The sequence below is a fragment of the Rhinolophus hipposideros genome (genome assembly GCF_964194185.1).
Source record: "Rhinolophus hipposideros genome assembly, chromosome: 5".
NCBI lineage: Eukaryota > Metazoa > Chordata > Mammalia > Chiroptera > Rhinolophidae > Rhinolophus > Rhinolophus hipposideros.
In genome coordinates, this window is record NC_138051.1 from 73,152,419 (window position 1) to 73,165,707 (window position 13,289).

The 13,289-nt window shown below is 34.0% G+C and overlaps 1 protein-coding gene across 6 annotated transcripts in view; it reads left to right on the forward strand.

The window, feature by feature from the left end:
* PALS1 (protein associated with LIN7 1, MAGUK p55 family member) overlaps nt 1-13,289 on the forward strand; it is a 79,586-nt gene that overhangs the window by 47,691 nt on the left and 18,606 nt on the right. For all 6 annotated transcript variants that reach the window (XM_081049736.1, XM_081049731.1, XM_081049735.1 and 3 more), the window contains 4 exons: nt 666-743; nt 1,305-1,451; nt 3,240-3,401; nt 4,916-4,993. In XM_081049736.1, the coding sequence (XP_080905862.1) occupies nt 666-743; nt 1,305-1,451; nt 3,240-3,401; nt 4,916-4,993 (465 nt within the window). The remainder of the gene's footprint in view (nt 1-665; nt 744-1,304; nt 1,452-3,239; nt 3,402-4,915; nt 4,994-13,289) is intronic.

A 13,289-nucleotide genomic window follows, 5' to 3' on the forward strand; every position in this document is an offset into this window, starting at 1 on the left:
ATGTGCTAGGTACTGTGCTAAGCAGTTTAGATGGATTATTTCAATCTTTTAAGAACCTTAAATGATAGGTGCCACTCTACAGATAAGGAACAAAGACTAAAAAAAAAATCATAATGAAGTGGAGTTTATTCTAGACATGTGAGAATTACTCTCCATTGGGGATTTTTTTTAATGTAATTCACTATAGCCTGATGGTTTTTCCCTTACTCTTCATATAAATTTATCTTGTTAGTCTGTGACTCTTGAAAATGTCATCTCTGATTTAAAATATAGTGGCATTAAACATAGGATTTTAAAAACTATAAAATAGCAAGATAACTGTTAGAACAGTTTTTCTTCTCTTATGTAAATATTATTAGTCTGTTTTATGGGATGGTGGGAGAAACTTTCAAGAAAGAAGTAGTTCATTTGTAGAATACCAAAATCTTACCTAGCATTTTTTTAAAATAAAGAATACTATTGTTAAAAAAAAAAAAAAGAACGCTATTGTTAACCATAACAAGATTGAAAACTGTGAGAACAAATACATTTTTTCTTGTAATTCTTTGTAGCACTTTCTTATAAGTAGTTTTTACAATTTTAAATTGTATCTTTTTAAAAATAACTGTATAGAGCTGGTGGTATTCCCTGCAACCTCGGAAGAATGATCTCTTTTTGTTTCTTAGGTACAAACTGTTTTGAAGCCAATCCACCAGAAGGAAGGACAAGAATTAACTGCTTTGCTGAATGCTCCACATATTCAGGTAGGAAATGGACAGGGCACTCACTATATATGTAGTTTTTCCAATATTCAGAGTCTCTGAATCAAAGTCTCTTAGGACAATAAAAGACCTCCAGTAGTATCTAGACTGTTTTGATTGTTTACAACTCCCACTGCAAAATAATTGTTGGATTATGTATTTTCATATTTAAAATTAACTGCATTATATTTTAAATTAACAGCTTATATTTTACAAAAATTCCTGTCTGTTTTGTGGTTATATTTTCTGTATATTTAAATTATCTATTGTGTTGAACCTTTAAATTGATTTTGATTTTATAAGCATTTTAGACTTCCATAATCCATTGCAGAGTATGCTCTGTTATGCCTAACACATCTTTAGTTATTATTTGCTATAAAAGATGTAGGGTTGCATCTGTATTTCAATTGGAAAGTTTGGAAACATGTAAATATACTTGTATAATTACTTGTAGCATTTCTTTTAAAGGTTTAATGATCAGAATACTATGTAATGATTAGGTTAAAATCTCTATAGAGATAAATCACGCTATTATCTTAAATGCGATGGATTTCTTTGAAACAGGCACTTTTACTGGCCCATGACAAGGTGGCTGAGCAGGAAATGCAACTCGAACCCATTACAGATGAGAGAGTTTATGAAAGCATTGGCCAGTATGGAGGGGAAACTGTAAAAATAGTTCGTATAGAAAAGGCTCGAGATATTCCATTGGTAAGTGCTCCTCATCTCTGCTCTGAGGTCTTCTCTACACAGGGATCTTTTGTATGGCAGTTAGTTGAAGACCTCTTTATGTATGTTTCTGGTAGTTTATCTGTTTTGAGGTTAATTTGTTGGAATTCTTTTATGTTCTTTCTCATACTCCTTATTCAGCTGAGAAAAAGTTGTTCATCTTTTCTGACCCATAATTTGATGAAAATAGTAGCTTGTGAAATAATTGTTGAGGAACAAAAAGAAAAGTAATCTGCTTCATTATTTTCCCAGCATTTTTTTTAACAATAATTAGAAAATCTGATCTTTTATCACTTAAATCCATTGAAACACAATTACTTATATACTTAGAAGTATGTATTCCTTAATGTTAATATTTGTTTTATAGTTTTTATATGTAAAACTTTTTTCAGTCTCTTAATCTGCTATTATTGCCTTAATTTTCTTTCCTTTAATTTAAGAGAAGATTCTTGAATTCTGACATCTCAAATTGTGTCTTGAATAGTGTAATACATAAAATGGGGACTGTATTTTATGTGCAGTTTATGTAACTAAATTTTTCCCCCTACCATAGAAAAGAAAATGGGAACTTTATGACAAAAGTTTAGGAGAGAAATATTATGAAATAGTGCCATGTGCGACAGCATGGATGGATTTTGAGATTATCATGCTCAATAAAATAAGTCAGACAAAATAGTTGAGAACCATATGATTTCACTGATATATGGGATATAAAACTGAAAGCAACAAAGAAACAAGACAAAGAAACAAAAACTGCTAGACATAGACAATAGTTTAGTGGTTACCAGGGAGTAAGGGGTTAGGAGTTGGTAGATGAGGATAAATGGGATCAAGTATATGGTGATTGAAGAACTGACTCTGGGTGGTGAACACACACTATGATACATAGATGATTTATTACAGAATTGTACACTTGAAATCTGTATAATTTTACTAGCCACTGTCACCCCAATAAACTTTAATTAAAAAAAAGTTACAAACTATTTTGAAGTTTTTCTTGTATTCTCTCTTTCCATTTCTTGAATGTATATATTTCAGTGTGCTTCCAATTTGTGTAATAAATATTAATGTTTAATGTATTTTAATATGGATTAGACGAAGCTATAATATTTAACATTTGAATAATCAAACAGATTAGTATTCATTCATTCCTTAACTGTATATTGAATTTTGAAAAAGAACTTTTTTTTAAAAAATTTATTAGTTTCAGGTGTACAAGACAAGGTAATACTTAGACGTTCATCATTTATATCCCTCACACTATGAACCCCTCTCCCCCCATCCACTATCTCTCCGACCTCACACTGAGCCATCACATTATATATGTAAAATTATAGTTGGCATTCATTAATGTTTAGCTTCTGGTGTACAATGCCATGATCAGGCATCCACAGTATGTTCACTAATTACACCAAAATATAATATAACCATTTTGAATAGCATCCAACATATAGAGAGCAAATTTGATTATAGATCTTCACGTTGTTTTTAAGCAAGTGCATCTTTCTGTTGAATGCTTCAAAAGTCTTCTTGATTTTTGAGTTCTAATGAATGGAATGTTTCTGAAGCAGAAAATGTGGGGAAAATGGTCAGCTTTCAAACCTAATTATCATGATTACTCTAGCTGTATAAGTAAATTTTTTTCTCAAGATAACTGAAGGCTAGTATTATTGAATAGAAAAAAATGAGAACTTAAAAATGAGGAAATATTTAACCAAAAAATTGCATTTTTATTTTAAAATTGGATGTTGAATTTTTTGTTTTTTTAAGGGTGCTACAGTTCGTAATGAAATGGATTCTGTCATCATTAGTCGGATAGTAAAAGGAGGTGCTGCAGAGAAAAGTGGTCTGTTGCATGAAGGAGATGAAGTTCTCGAAATTAATGGTATTGAAATTCGGGGGAAAGATGTCAATGAGGTTTTTGACTTGTTGGTAAGTTGGCACAGGATAATTGTAGGTTTTCAAAAGCTGTGTTTTTTGTTATTAGACTTCAGAGTAAAAATTTTTAAAGCATTTTAAAAATAATTGTTTAGAGCACTAGATAATTTTTAGCTTAATTTTCACATGACATTATTATTTCCACAATATTTATTAGTAGAGCTTTACTTGGGGGTGGGTACCATTGATATTTTTTTAGTTTGAGCTTTATTATGACTAGGTATGTTTTATTTGCCTCTAAAATCACTAATATAATTCATTAATTCTTTCAACATCCATTTATTGAGTGCCTTCTATGTGCTATCTACTAGGCAAACAGTAACAAAGTCCATGCACTCATGATTTTTATTTTTATATTGTTATTTTATTATCTACAATTGATTGTTGTTTCCTTAACAATATTAGATAATGGCAGTGGTATACATCTATACTGTCCAATATAATAGGCACTAGCTACATATGTTAGTTATTTCAATTTAAATGAAGTAAAATTTAAAATTCAGTTTATCATTCCACCTATCTGCATTTCCGGTGCTCAAGAGCAATGTGTAGCTAATGGCTCCCATGTTAAGATGTAGATACAGAACATTTCCATCATCATGTGAAGTCTGTTAGACATTGTAGGTATAATCGGAAGCCATTTGTAGACAACATTTGTAGACAACTTTTGAGAGCAATTTATGATCACTTTGTATATACCGCAAACCAGATTTATGGTCTTAGTGACTTAGCATCAGTTGTTACAATAGAATCTCTCCAATCTGCTGCTGTATCTTGAAGAACCTAGAAAACATCCTTACGTCCTTATTATCACCCAACTCCTTTCATTGCTTTGGTAGAGCAAAGTGCCAGTGGTCATTGTTTTTATCCCTTGTTTTATCGGCTGCTATCTCTAGGTAGAGCAGTGTTCCCTGCTATCTCAGCACCACAAATTGTGATTACTGTCTATGCTGGAAGTATCTGAACAATGCAGTCAGTGTTGTACCTGGAAATAATAGTGAACCTAGCAGTAAGACTATACAGGTAAAAAAATAGAATGTCTGGCAGAGATAAGGCATCTGGGAAGTGAGAATATTTGTATATTTACATCACTTTTCTAAATCTAGTCGAAATTACTGTTTCAAAATCTACTGTACTAAAATTGATGTGTGGCAAAACAGATAACTCAGAATTGTTACAGCATTGTGGTATAATCCAACCCTTCACTGTGGAGTCTTCCTAAACTTACATTAAATACAAGACAAAAACCGAAGACTTACGGGCTAAGTGGCTTTCCTTAGTGGACCAGAATTGCAGAATGCCACGTTATGGGGTAGCTCTACTATAATGGAGACTATGAAAGGCATAATTTGTGTTTCCTGATGAAATGAGATCATCTTTATAGATTTTTTTTTTTTTAGTCTCCTAAAGGTTCCAGAATAGTCCAGTTTAGGGAAAATTGATCATAAGATTATAGAATGATTTTCATAAATACAGATTTTTAAAACTATGTAATCTCTCTATTACAGTCCGATATGCATGGTACTTTGACATTTGTTCTGATTCCCAGTCAACAGATCAAGCCTCCTCCTGCCAAGGAAACTGTAGTAAGTGATTCTTTATTGTTCATTATTTATTGGCTGGTGGTTACTGTTTATTTATTTATTTTTAATAAACTTTATTTTTTTAGAGTAGTTTTCAGTTCACAGCAAAATGGAGCAGAAAGTCCAGAGTTTCACATACCTCTTTGCCTGCACACAGACATAATCTTCCCCACTATCAACATCTTGCACCAGAATGGTACCTGTGTTACATCAATGAATTGATGATTTTGTTATTACCCAAAGTTCATAGTTTACATTAGAATTCACTTTTGATGTTGTACATCCTGTGTGTTTTGACAAATGCATAATTACATGTATTCACCATTGTATTGTATGGAATAGTTCCACTGCCCTAAAAATCCTCTTTGTTCTGTCTATTCATCACTCCCTCATCCCAACCCGTGGCAACCACTGATCTCCATAGTTTTTCCTTTTCCAGAAAGTCATACGGTTAGAATCTTACAGTGTATAGCCATTTCAGATTAGCTTTTTTCACTAGTGATAAGCATTTAAGTTTCTTCCATATCTTTTCATAGCTTGGTAGCTAATTTCTTTTTAGTGCTGAATAATATTCCATTGTCTGGATATACAATATTTTATCCACTCACCTACGGAAGAACATTTTGGTTGCTTCCAAGTTTTGGTAGTTATAAGTTACATTGCTGTAAACATCCCTGGGCAGGTTTTTGTGTGGATATAAGTTTTCCAGTTCATTTGTGTAAATATTAAGGAATTAAAAACTTACATCCAGAGATTTATGGTCAAGATGACAGAATATGCATAGAAAGAAGATTAGCATTGAGTATTGACAATGCTTATTTACAAATGAGAATATCCAGATGGTTTTTACTTTCTTTTTAGTTTTTACAAGTATGTATTGAAATACATTATATACACACACATAACTTATGTCGACACAAAAATTTGCACATGGATGTTTGTTGTTTGAGTATCAGAAATGTCACTCCAAATATTTCTTGCACTTAAGTAAAAACAAGGAAATTCAGTAGATTTTATTTAAATAAGAAATATCAATATTTCATATCAAGAAAACCCAGAAAAGTGAAAAGTAGAAAATACTTTTCTTTCAGAGTTTTTATGACTTGTAACACTGAACTTTGTCTTTTCCTGTTATAGGTGTGTTTATTTAACTTAAATATACTTAGTGTAAAGGGATAAAGTGCTTTTACAAAGTATGCACAACTCTTATTTTAGAATGTATATTGCTCTTCATGTTAAAACATTTCCTCAACTAGCTATATTAAGGTAGAGGTTATTACCCTATGACCCAGCAGTTCCACTCCTAGGTGTATATCCAAGAGAATTGAAAACATACATCCTCACAAAAACTTGTACGTGAGTGTTCACAGCAGCATTATTAATAATAGCCAGAAAGTAGAAACAACCCTGAGTGTCTGCCAGCTAATGAATGGGCAATGAAATATGGTATATCCATAGAATGGAATATTATTTGGCAATAAAAGGAAATAAAGTGCTGATATAATATGCTTCAACATGATGAACATTAATAAAATTATGCTAAGTGAAAGAAACCAGTCACAGAAGGATGTATGTTGGTTCATTTATACGAAATGTGCAGAATAGGTAAATCCATAGAGACAGAAAGTAGATTAGTCTTTCCTTAGATGGAGGAGTGGGGAGATAGCAGGGAATGGAAGGGGGATTCCTAATCAGTATGGGATTTCTCTTGGGAGTGATAAAAATGTTCTAAAATTGTTTGTGGTTACACAGCTCTGAATTTACTAAAAACCATCCAGTTGTGTGCATGGGTTACTTGTATAGTATATGAATTTTACATCTCAATAAAACTTAGAAAATTATAGACTTCAAAGTACTGGATTAACATGGAAGCCTGATGTGTTACATCTGTCATTCTTAACTTTTATAAAAGCATAGCAGTTTGAAAGGGAATACAATACAGTTTCTTTTTTTTTCTCAGTCACAGTTATTCTGTATATTTTGGCTATCATTCTGTGTTTTTCCTGTATTCTTCATGGAACATATTGAGATTGATGTTGCATCTGCAACCTTCTTTCTGTTTAAAGTTCTTTGTAGGAGGAGAAATGGGGAAATAGTTTTGTCTCCAAATTCCAGCAGCCCGATTCTCTGTGCACAGTGCTTTTCCACATTTTTCTCCTGTGAACAAGCTCTGGACTTCAAAAGTAGCTCTGCACTAATGGGAGACAACAGAGGGTTGCAATATGCCCTTACTTGTATGCCTTTACAGAGAGAGAAAGGGAGAGAAAAAGAAAAACAAACGATGCTAGGTTTAACCCTTTTAAAATAGAGCATTTGATGAGTAGAGATCTTTTAAAAATAAAAACGATGTTGTGCAATACTTTTCATTTCTTTCATTTCTTTTGTTGTGAAGAACTCTCAATTGCAATATCTCTTGCAAAGTTTTCATCAAACCTAACTGGTTTAAAATTAACTTCTATTATTAGAGTTTGCACTGAAGGTTTCCGCAAAGAAAACAGTGATAGGAAATCATAATTTTAGTTGGCATATGCAGAATAATTATTTGTGAGATCAGTGATTTTTAAAAAATTAAAACCAATTTATTGAGCATGATTATGGTACAGGTTAGGAGCTAGTGAGAGCAACAAAAGGTATCTTTCTGATGTGCTTTGTGATGTTAGAAAGAAACACATATTTGAGATAGATAAACCAAACAGGTATTATCTGAAACCGCACTATAATCACTTGCTGAATTATAACATCACAAATGGCAAGAGTAAACTCTGTTAGAAGTACTCCCTTATTCGTTAAGTTTCTTTTACATCACACATAGCAACCAGTGGCTGCTCCATCAGTTGCAGAGGGCAAGAGTCTTGGCTTCTTTGTAGTTCACTTCCAGGGTGAATGACATATTTATCCCAGCAAACGTATACATTGTTTAAATCATGTAGTTTTCTTCTCTCCACATTGACTTAAAAAAAAAAAAAAAGATGGAGTTCTTAGACAAGTGTATAAAACTTTAAATTGCTACACAATATAATTGAAATAATATGGAGGGAGGGGAAAAATATTTGAGGTGAAGGCACTTTTTTCTTTTTTTCATCTAGTCCTGATCTAACAGAGGAGTAAATTGAAATGTAGCCGGATCACAATACTTATTAGTGATGGAATGTACACTAGAAAATTCAGATTACTGATTGTCCAATAAATGTTAGCTATTACAATTATTTACTCCGTGACAGGCACAGTGCTATGGTACTAATTGTTTTATGTGTTTTATCTCATTTAATCCTCACAGCATTCCTATGAAATACAGGTATCTTTATTATTCCCATTTAACAGTCATTGAAACTAGAACTTAGAAAGATCAAGTTAATTGTCCAAGAAAACTTCCCTAACCTGGTGAAGGAAATGGACATACAAGCCCAGGAAGCCCAGAGGGTCCCAAACAAGATAAATCCAAAGAGGCCCACACCAAGACACATCATAATTAAAATACCGAAGATTAAATACAAAGACAGAATATTAAAAGCAGCAAGAGAAAAGCAGTTAGTTACCCACAAGGGAGCCCCCGTAAGACTGTCAGTTGATTTCTCAACAGAAACTTTGCAGGCAAGAAGGGAGTAGCAGAAAATATTCCAAGTGATTGAAAGCAATGACATACAACCAAGATTGCTCTACCCAGCAAAGCTGTCATTTAGAATTGAAGAACAGTCGATAAGGAGTTTCCCAGACAAGAAAAAGCTGAAGGAGTTCATCACCACCAAACCAGCATTACAAGGATTCTTAGAGGGACTTCTTTAAGATAGGAGGAGGTTTAAGGATGGGTGAAGGGGGAAGAGATTAAGAGGAACAAATTGGGGGGCAGCTGGATGGCTCAGTTGGTTAGAGTGTGAGCTCTTAACAACAAGGTTGCCTGTTCAATTCCCACATGGGATGGTAGGCTGTGCCCCTTGCAACTAAGATTGAAAACGGCAACTGGACTTGGAGCTGAGCTGTGCCCTCCAAAACTAGATTGAAGGACAATGACTGAGGGTCTTGGAAAAACACACTGTTCCCCAATATTCCCCAATAAAAATTTCAAAAAAGAAGTTAATTGTCCGAGTCCACTACTGGGGAGTGACTGGATCAGGACTAGAACCCATGTTTATTCCAGAACCTATGCTCTTAACTACTGTGTAGTATAACAGGTAATGTCCCACAAAGCCACTAAATATTAGGTTTCTGCATTACTGTTCATTACCAGTCCAAAGAAAAGAATTCGAATACCATGATAGAAAATTGTAACTATAGATGAGTTAACCTCTTAGTAGCTATGTACGTGATAGTCTGGATTCTGAGTACAACGAAAGCATATTCTGAGACTTTAGTATTTGAAATTACTGTGGAGCCTCTTTGGCCTATAGAAGACTAACAGCTCTAATAAGATTGGGAGCATGACTGAACTTGACTTGTGGGGTCTGGGCTGAGATGGTAGGAGAGAGAAGTGGTTTAAGGGGAACTTAAAGGCTGAGGATAGGAGGATGCTTAAATTGCAGTTCAGGGTATACCTGAAACTAATACAACATTGTATGTCAACTGTAATTGAAAAATAAAATTACTAAAAATAATAAAAATAAGATTTGTAACTAATGGACCACCAGTAGATACTAAATAAAATATAAATTACTTTTGTTATAAAAGGAATAAGTAATCATGGAAAAATAAAAATGAAATAATCAGCCAGGATATTAAAAAAATAAAAATAAAACTGTAGTTCAGGGATACAAACCATAGAAGTAACCACTAGCTCAGTGGTACTAATAACTGGAAATATTCTTATGGGTCCCACATAATTTTTTCCTTACAATGAATATTTATTAGATCCTTTTTGTCTACTAGGCACTACGCTAAGCACTGGGTTTATAATAATGAACATGACAAAATAATTATAGCTAGTGGCAAGTGATAAGATAGGACTAAGCGAAATGTGAATGTGAAGAATAAAAAGAAGTGGAATTAATTGTATAAGATGGGTAGGAAAGGGCTCTTAGAGAAGGCGACATGAGGCTGAGACCGGTAGGATGAGATGCAGCCAGGCCAGAGGAGCTTTCAGGTATAATTTCTAGAAAACTTTGTATTTGGAAAGCCTATGGGCGTGGAGCAAAGTAGGGGAGTAGAAAGGTGGGGAGAGAATTCTAAGAGCTGAGGCCAGAGAGGTAAGTAGGGCCAGGTCAAGTAGGTCTCCTTGGCCGTGGCAGGAAATTTGGATTTTAAATACTGTAACATGATATGATTTGTATTTAAAAAACACTTCTGGCTGCTGTGTGGAATTTGAATTAGTAGAGCCAATAATGGAAGCCAGGAGATTTAGGAAACTTGCTGAAGTCACTATGAAGTATGACACTGGCTTACACTTGGGTGATGGCAGTGGCATCGGAGAAAATCAGGCTATGTTTTGGAAGTAGAAATGGCAGGACCTTGTAATGAACGTGGAGAGAAAGGTAAGGGAGGAAGCAACGATGCTTGAACAACTGGGTGGTGTAGTGATGCTGCTTACTAAAGGAAAATCTGGAGGAAAAACAGATTTGGGGAGAAAAAATCAAGAGGTCCATTCTACAGGTTTGAGATACTGAGGGGCATTCAGGTGGAGATACTGAGTAGGTAGACTTGAACATGTTAATCTGGAATTCTAAGAAGAGATTTGGGCTGTAGTTTTATGTATTGTGGGGAGAGTAGGGAGCACTGTGTTTTATATACTTTGTGTTTGCAAAGAAATTTTACAGATTTTTTTTAAAAATTTTTATTGGGGAATATTGGGAAACAGTGTGCTTTTCCAGGACCCATCAGCTCCAAGTCAAGTCATTGTTTTCAGTCTCGTTGTGGACGGTGCAGCTCACTGGCCCATGTGGGAATCGAACCAGCAGCCTTGGTGTTATGAGCACTACGCTCTAACTAACCAACTGAGCCACCGGCCTCCCGATATTCTACAGATTTTTAAAAAATGATTGTTTAAGGATGTTCACAGCCTATAAAGATAACTGGGTTGGATGGAAAAGTTGAGAACCACTGCTGTCAGATGTATTTACTTTTCTGTAATAGGTATAAACTGTATTATATAATTGTCATCTTAGTTTTTTCTCATTTGGAAGAAAACCTAGAATTTTATCATATACTAAGATTTTCATAAATACATATTTTATCAGAAGATGCAAAAAATACAGAAAATTTCAGTGTATATTAGATTGGATATCCCTTTTCAAGTTAGGGCAGTTGCTCTGTTAAGTTTGCTGTTACCCTAAGGTTCACATTTCTGGCTGCCTACTACTAAACGTCAATCAGATATCCCACAGATACTCGAAACTTCACATAAAAAGTGGAAGAGAAGGAATAATAAAGATATTCCTTCTTGGGTCGGTGTCAGAGAGGAGGAATCTCGGGGAGGAATTTGGTAATTTGCTGGACAATGCAAAGGCTTTTCTTCATGCTGCTCTTAATTTTACAATCTGCCTTAGCAGTAAAGTTTAGGCCCAAGATAAAGGAAGACACACTTTCACTATTTTCTCTTTCACTATTTTCTCTTCCACAATTTTAAAAGTTAAAGATAAGTCTGCTATAATAAGAAATAAACAGAAATAAAAATTACAAAGAAAAATCGTTTTAGAGCATTGAATCCCTTAGGAAAGATGTAAATAAACTGACAAATCATTATCCCTTTACCATATGCCCATCATTAGGATTGAAATGTGAATAGCTTACAAGTATTATAAAAGGCAAAGAGAAAAATGCTGGAAGATAATTTTGATTAAACAACCTATAATTTAATTTAAAAGTTTAAGAAGATTTTGTTTGGTTTAGAAACCAAACACTGTTTTGATCAGATGCAGTATATTGATAATATTGATATTACACCATTATTAAGTCCTGGAGCTTTTCTGTAGAGGTCAGCGTCTCTCCTGTTTTCCTTTGTGTGGGAAACAAATTAGCTGCTAACAGCTGGGGAGGAAAGATTGGTGAAGATAATTTCTAGAACTGAAAATAATTGATCCGTGGACTATATGGATAAAAGTCACATAGTACATGTCAAGGCATGCTCAGATTTTAACTCAACCAAATGGTTAATTTCTCTGATATGAAATAAACTTCGCTCTTAATTTTAGGGTACATTTTAAATAGCACTAGATAAACTTGTCACATAAGCATAGAATATTCTCTGTACTCTTCTTCCCAGCCTAAACAAAGAGGGACTCCATTCCAAACCAGCTAAATCCAAATAGGAAGGGGTCAGACTTAGGCAAGAGAAGAGAGAAAAGCATCTCAGGGTGATTTTGTTGGCCTCTGGCAAAGGCCATATACCTAGATACAGACACTATTTAGTTTCTTTCAGGGTAGTAGTACTCTAAGATTTTAGGGTACATTTTAAACAGCATGTAACAATTATCCAAGAACCTAATAAAAAAGCAGAGTCTGAAAGTCTAAGATGTGGCATAAGAATTCAGTATTTTAATAAACATCCCAGGCAGGTGATCTGAGCAAAACACTTCAAAACAACATGCTGGATATTACTTTTAGAAAGTGCATAAAATCATTAATCAGGCTGACAAGTGGTATGATTGCATATATCTAAGAAAAGCCTGATAAAAGGGATCTTTCCACCACCTAACATAATGCTTATAATTCCATATTTAGATTTTAAAGATTTTTTTGGCTAAAAGGCACAAGTTAAACAGATTTTTGGAAGCATTTGAGAGGGATGGTACACGAGAGGTTTTTTACATCATCCTTCATATTAGCGACATCTCATGCCAGGATTATAAAATTGTACATATAATATTTTTATCCAACATCTCAGCTGTGTTTTGATTACTGCTATCCTGCATAACTTTGTAAAATTCATTTTTGGTTTTAACTAACAAAGTTTTCAAGATTTTAATCAACAGTTTTCATATCAAGAACAAGACTCTTTCAAGCACTCTAGTTGGAATGCAGCAGAATGCTATCAAATTGCGTGGGGTATCTTAAATTGTATTTAATCCAAGAGTATGTGCTGTGTGATTCTGTTTAAATGAAGTAAAATACAGGGGGAACTAATCTGTGCTTCTAAAATCAGGATAATGTTTACTCTTGGAGAGCATACGGTGGTTAGTGATTGAAAGGAACATGAGGCGGGGCTTCTGAGATACTGGAGATATTCTGGTTCTTGATTTTGATGCTGGTTACACAGATGTCTTTCATTTATGAAAATTCATTGATGTATACAATTAATGATTTTGTGTACTGTTTGAATTTACGTAATACATCAATGAAAAGCTACCTCAAAAAAAGCAGACTAGCATATGAG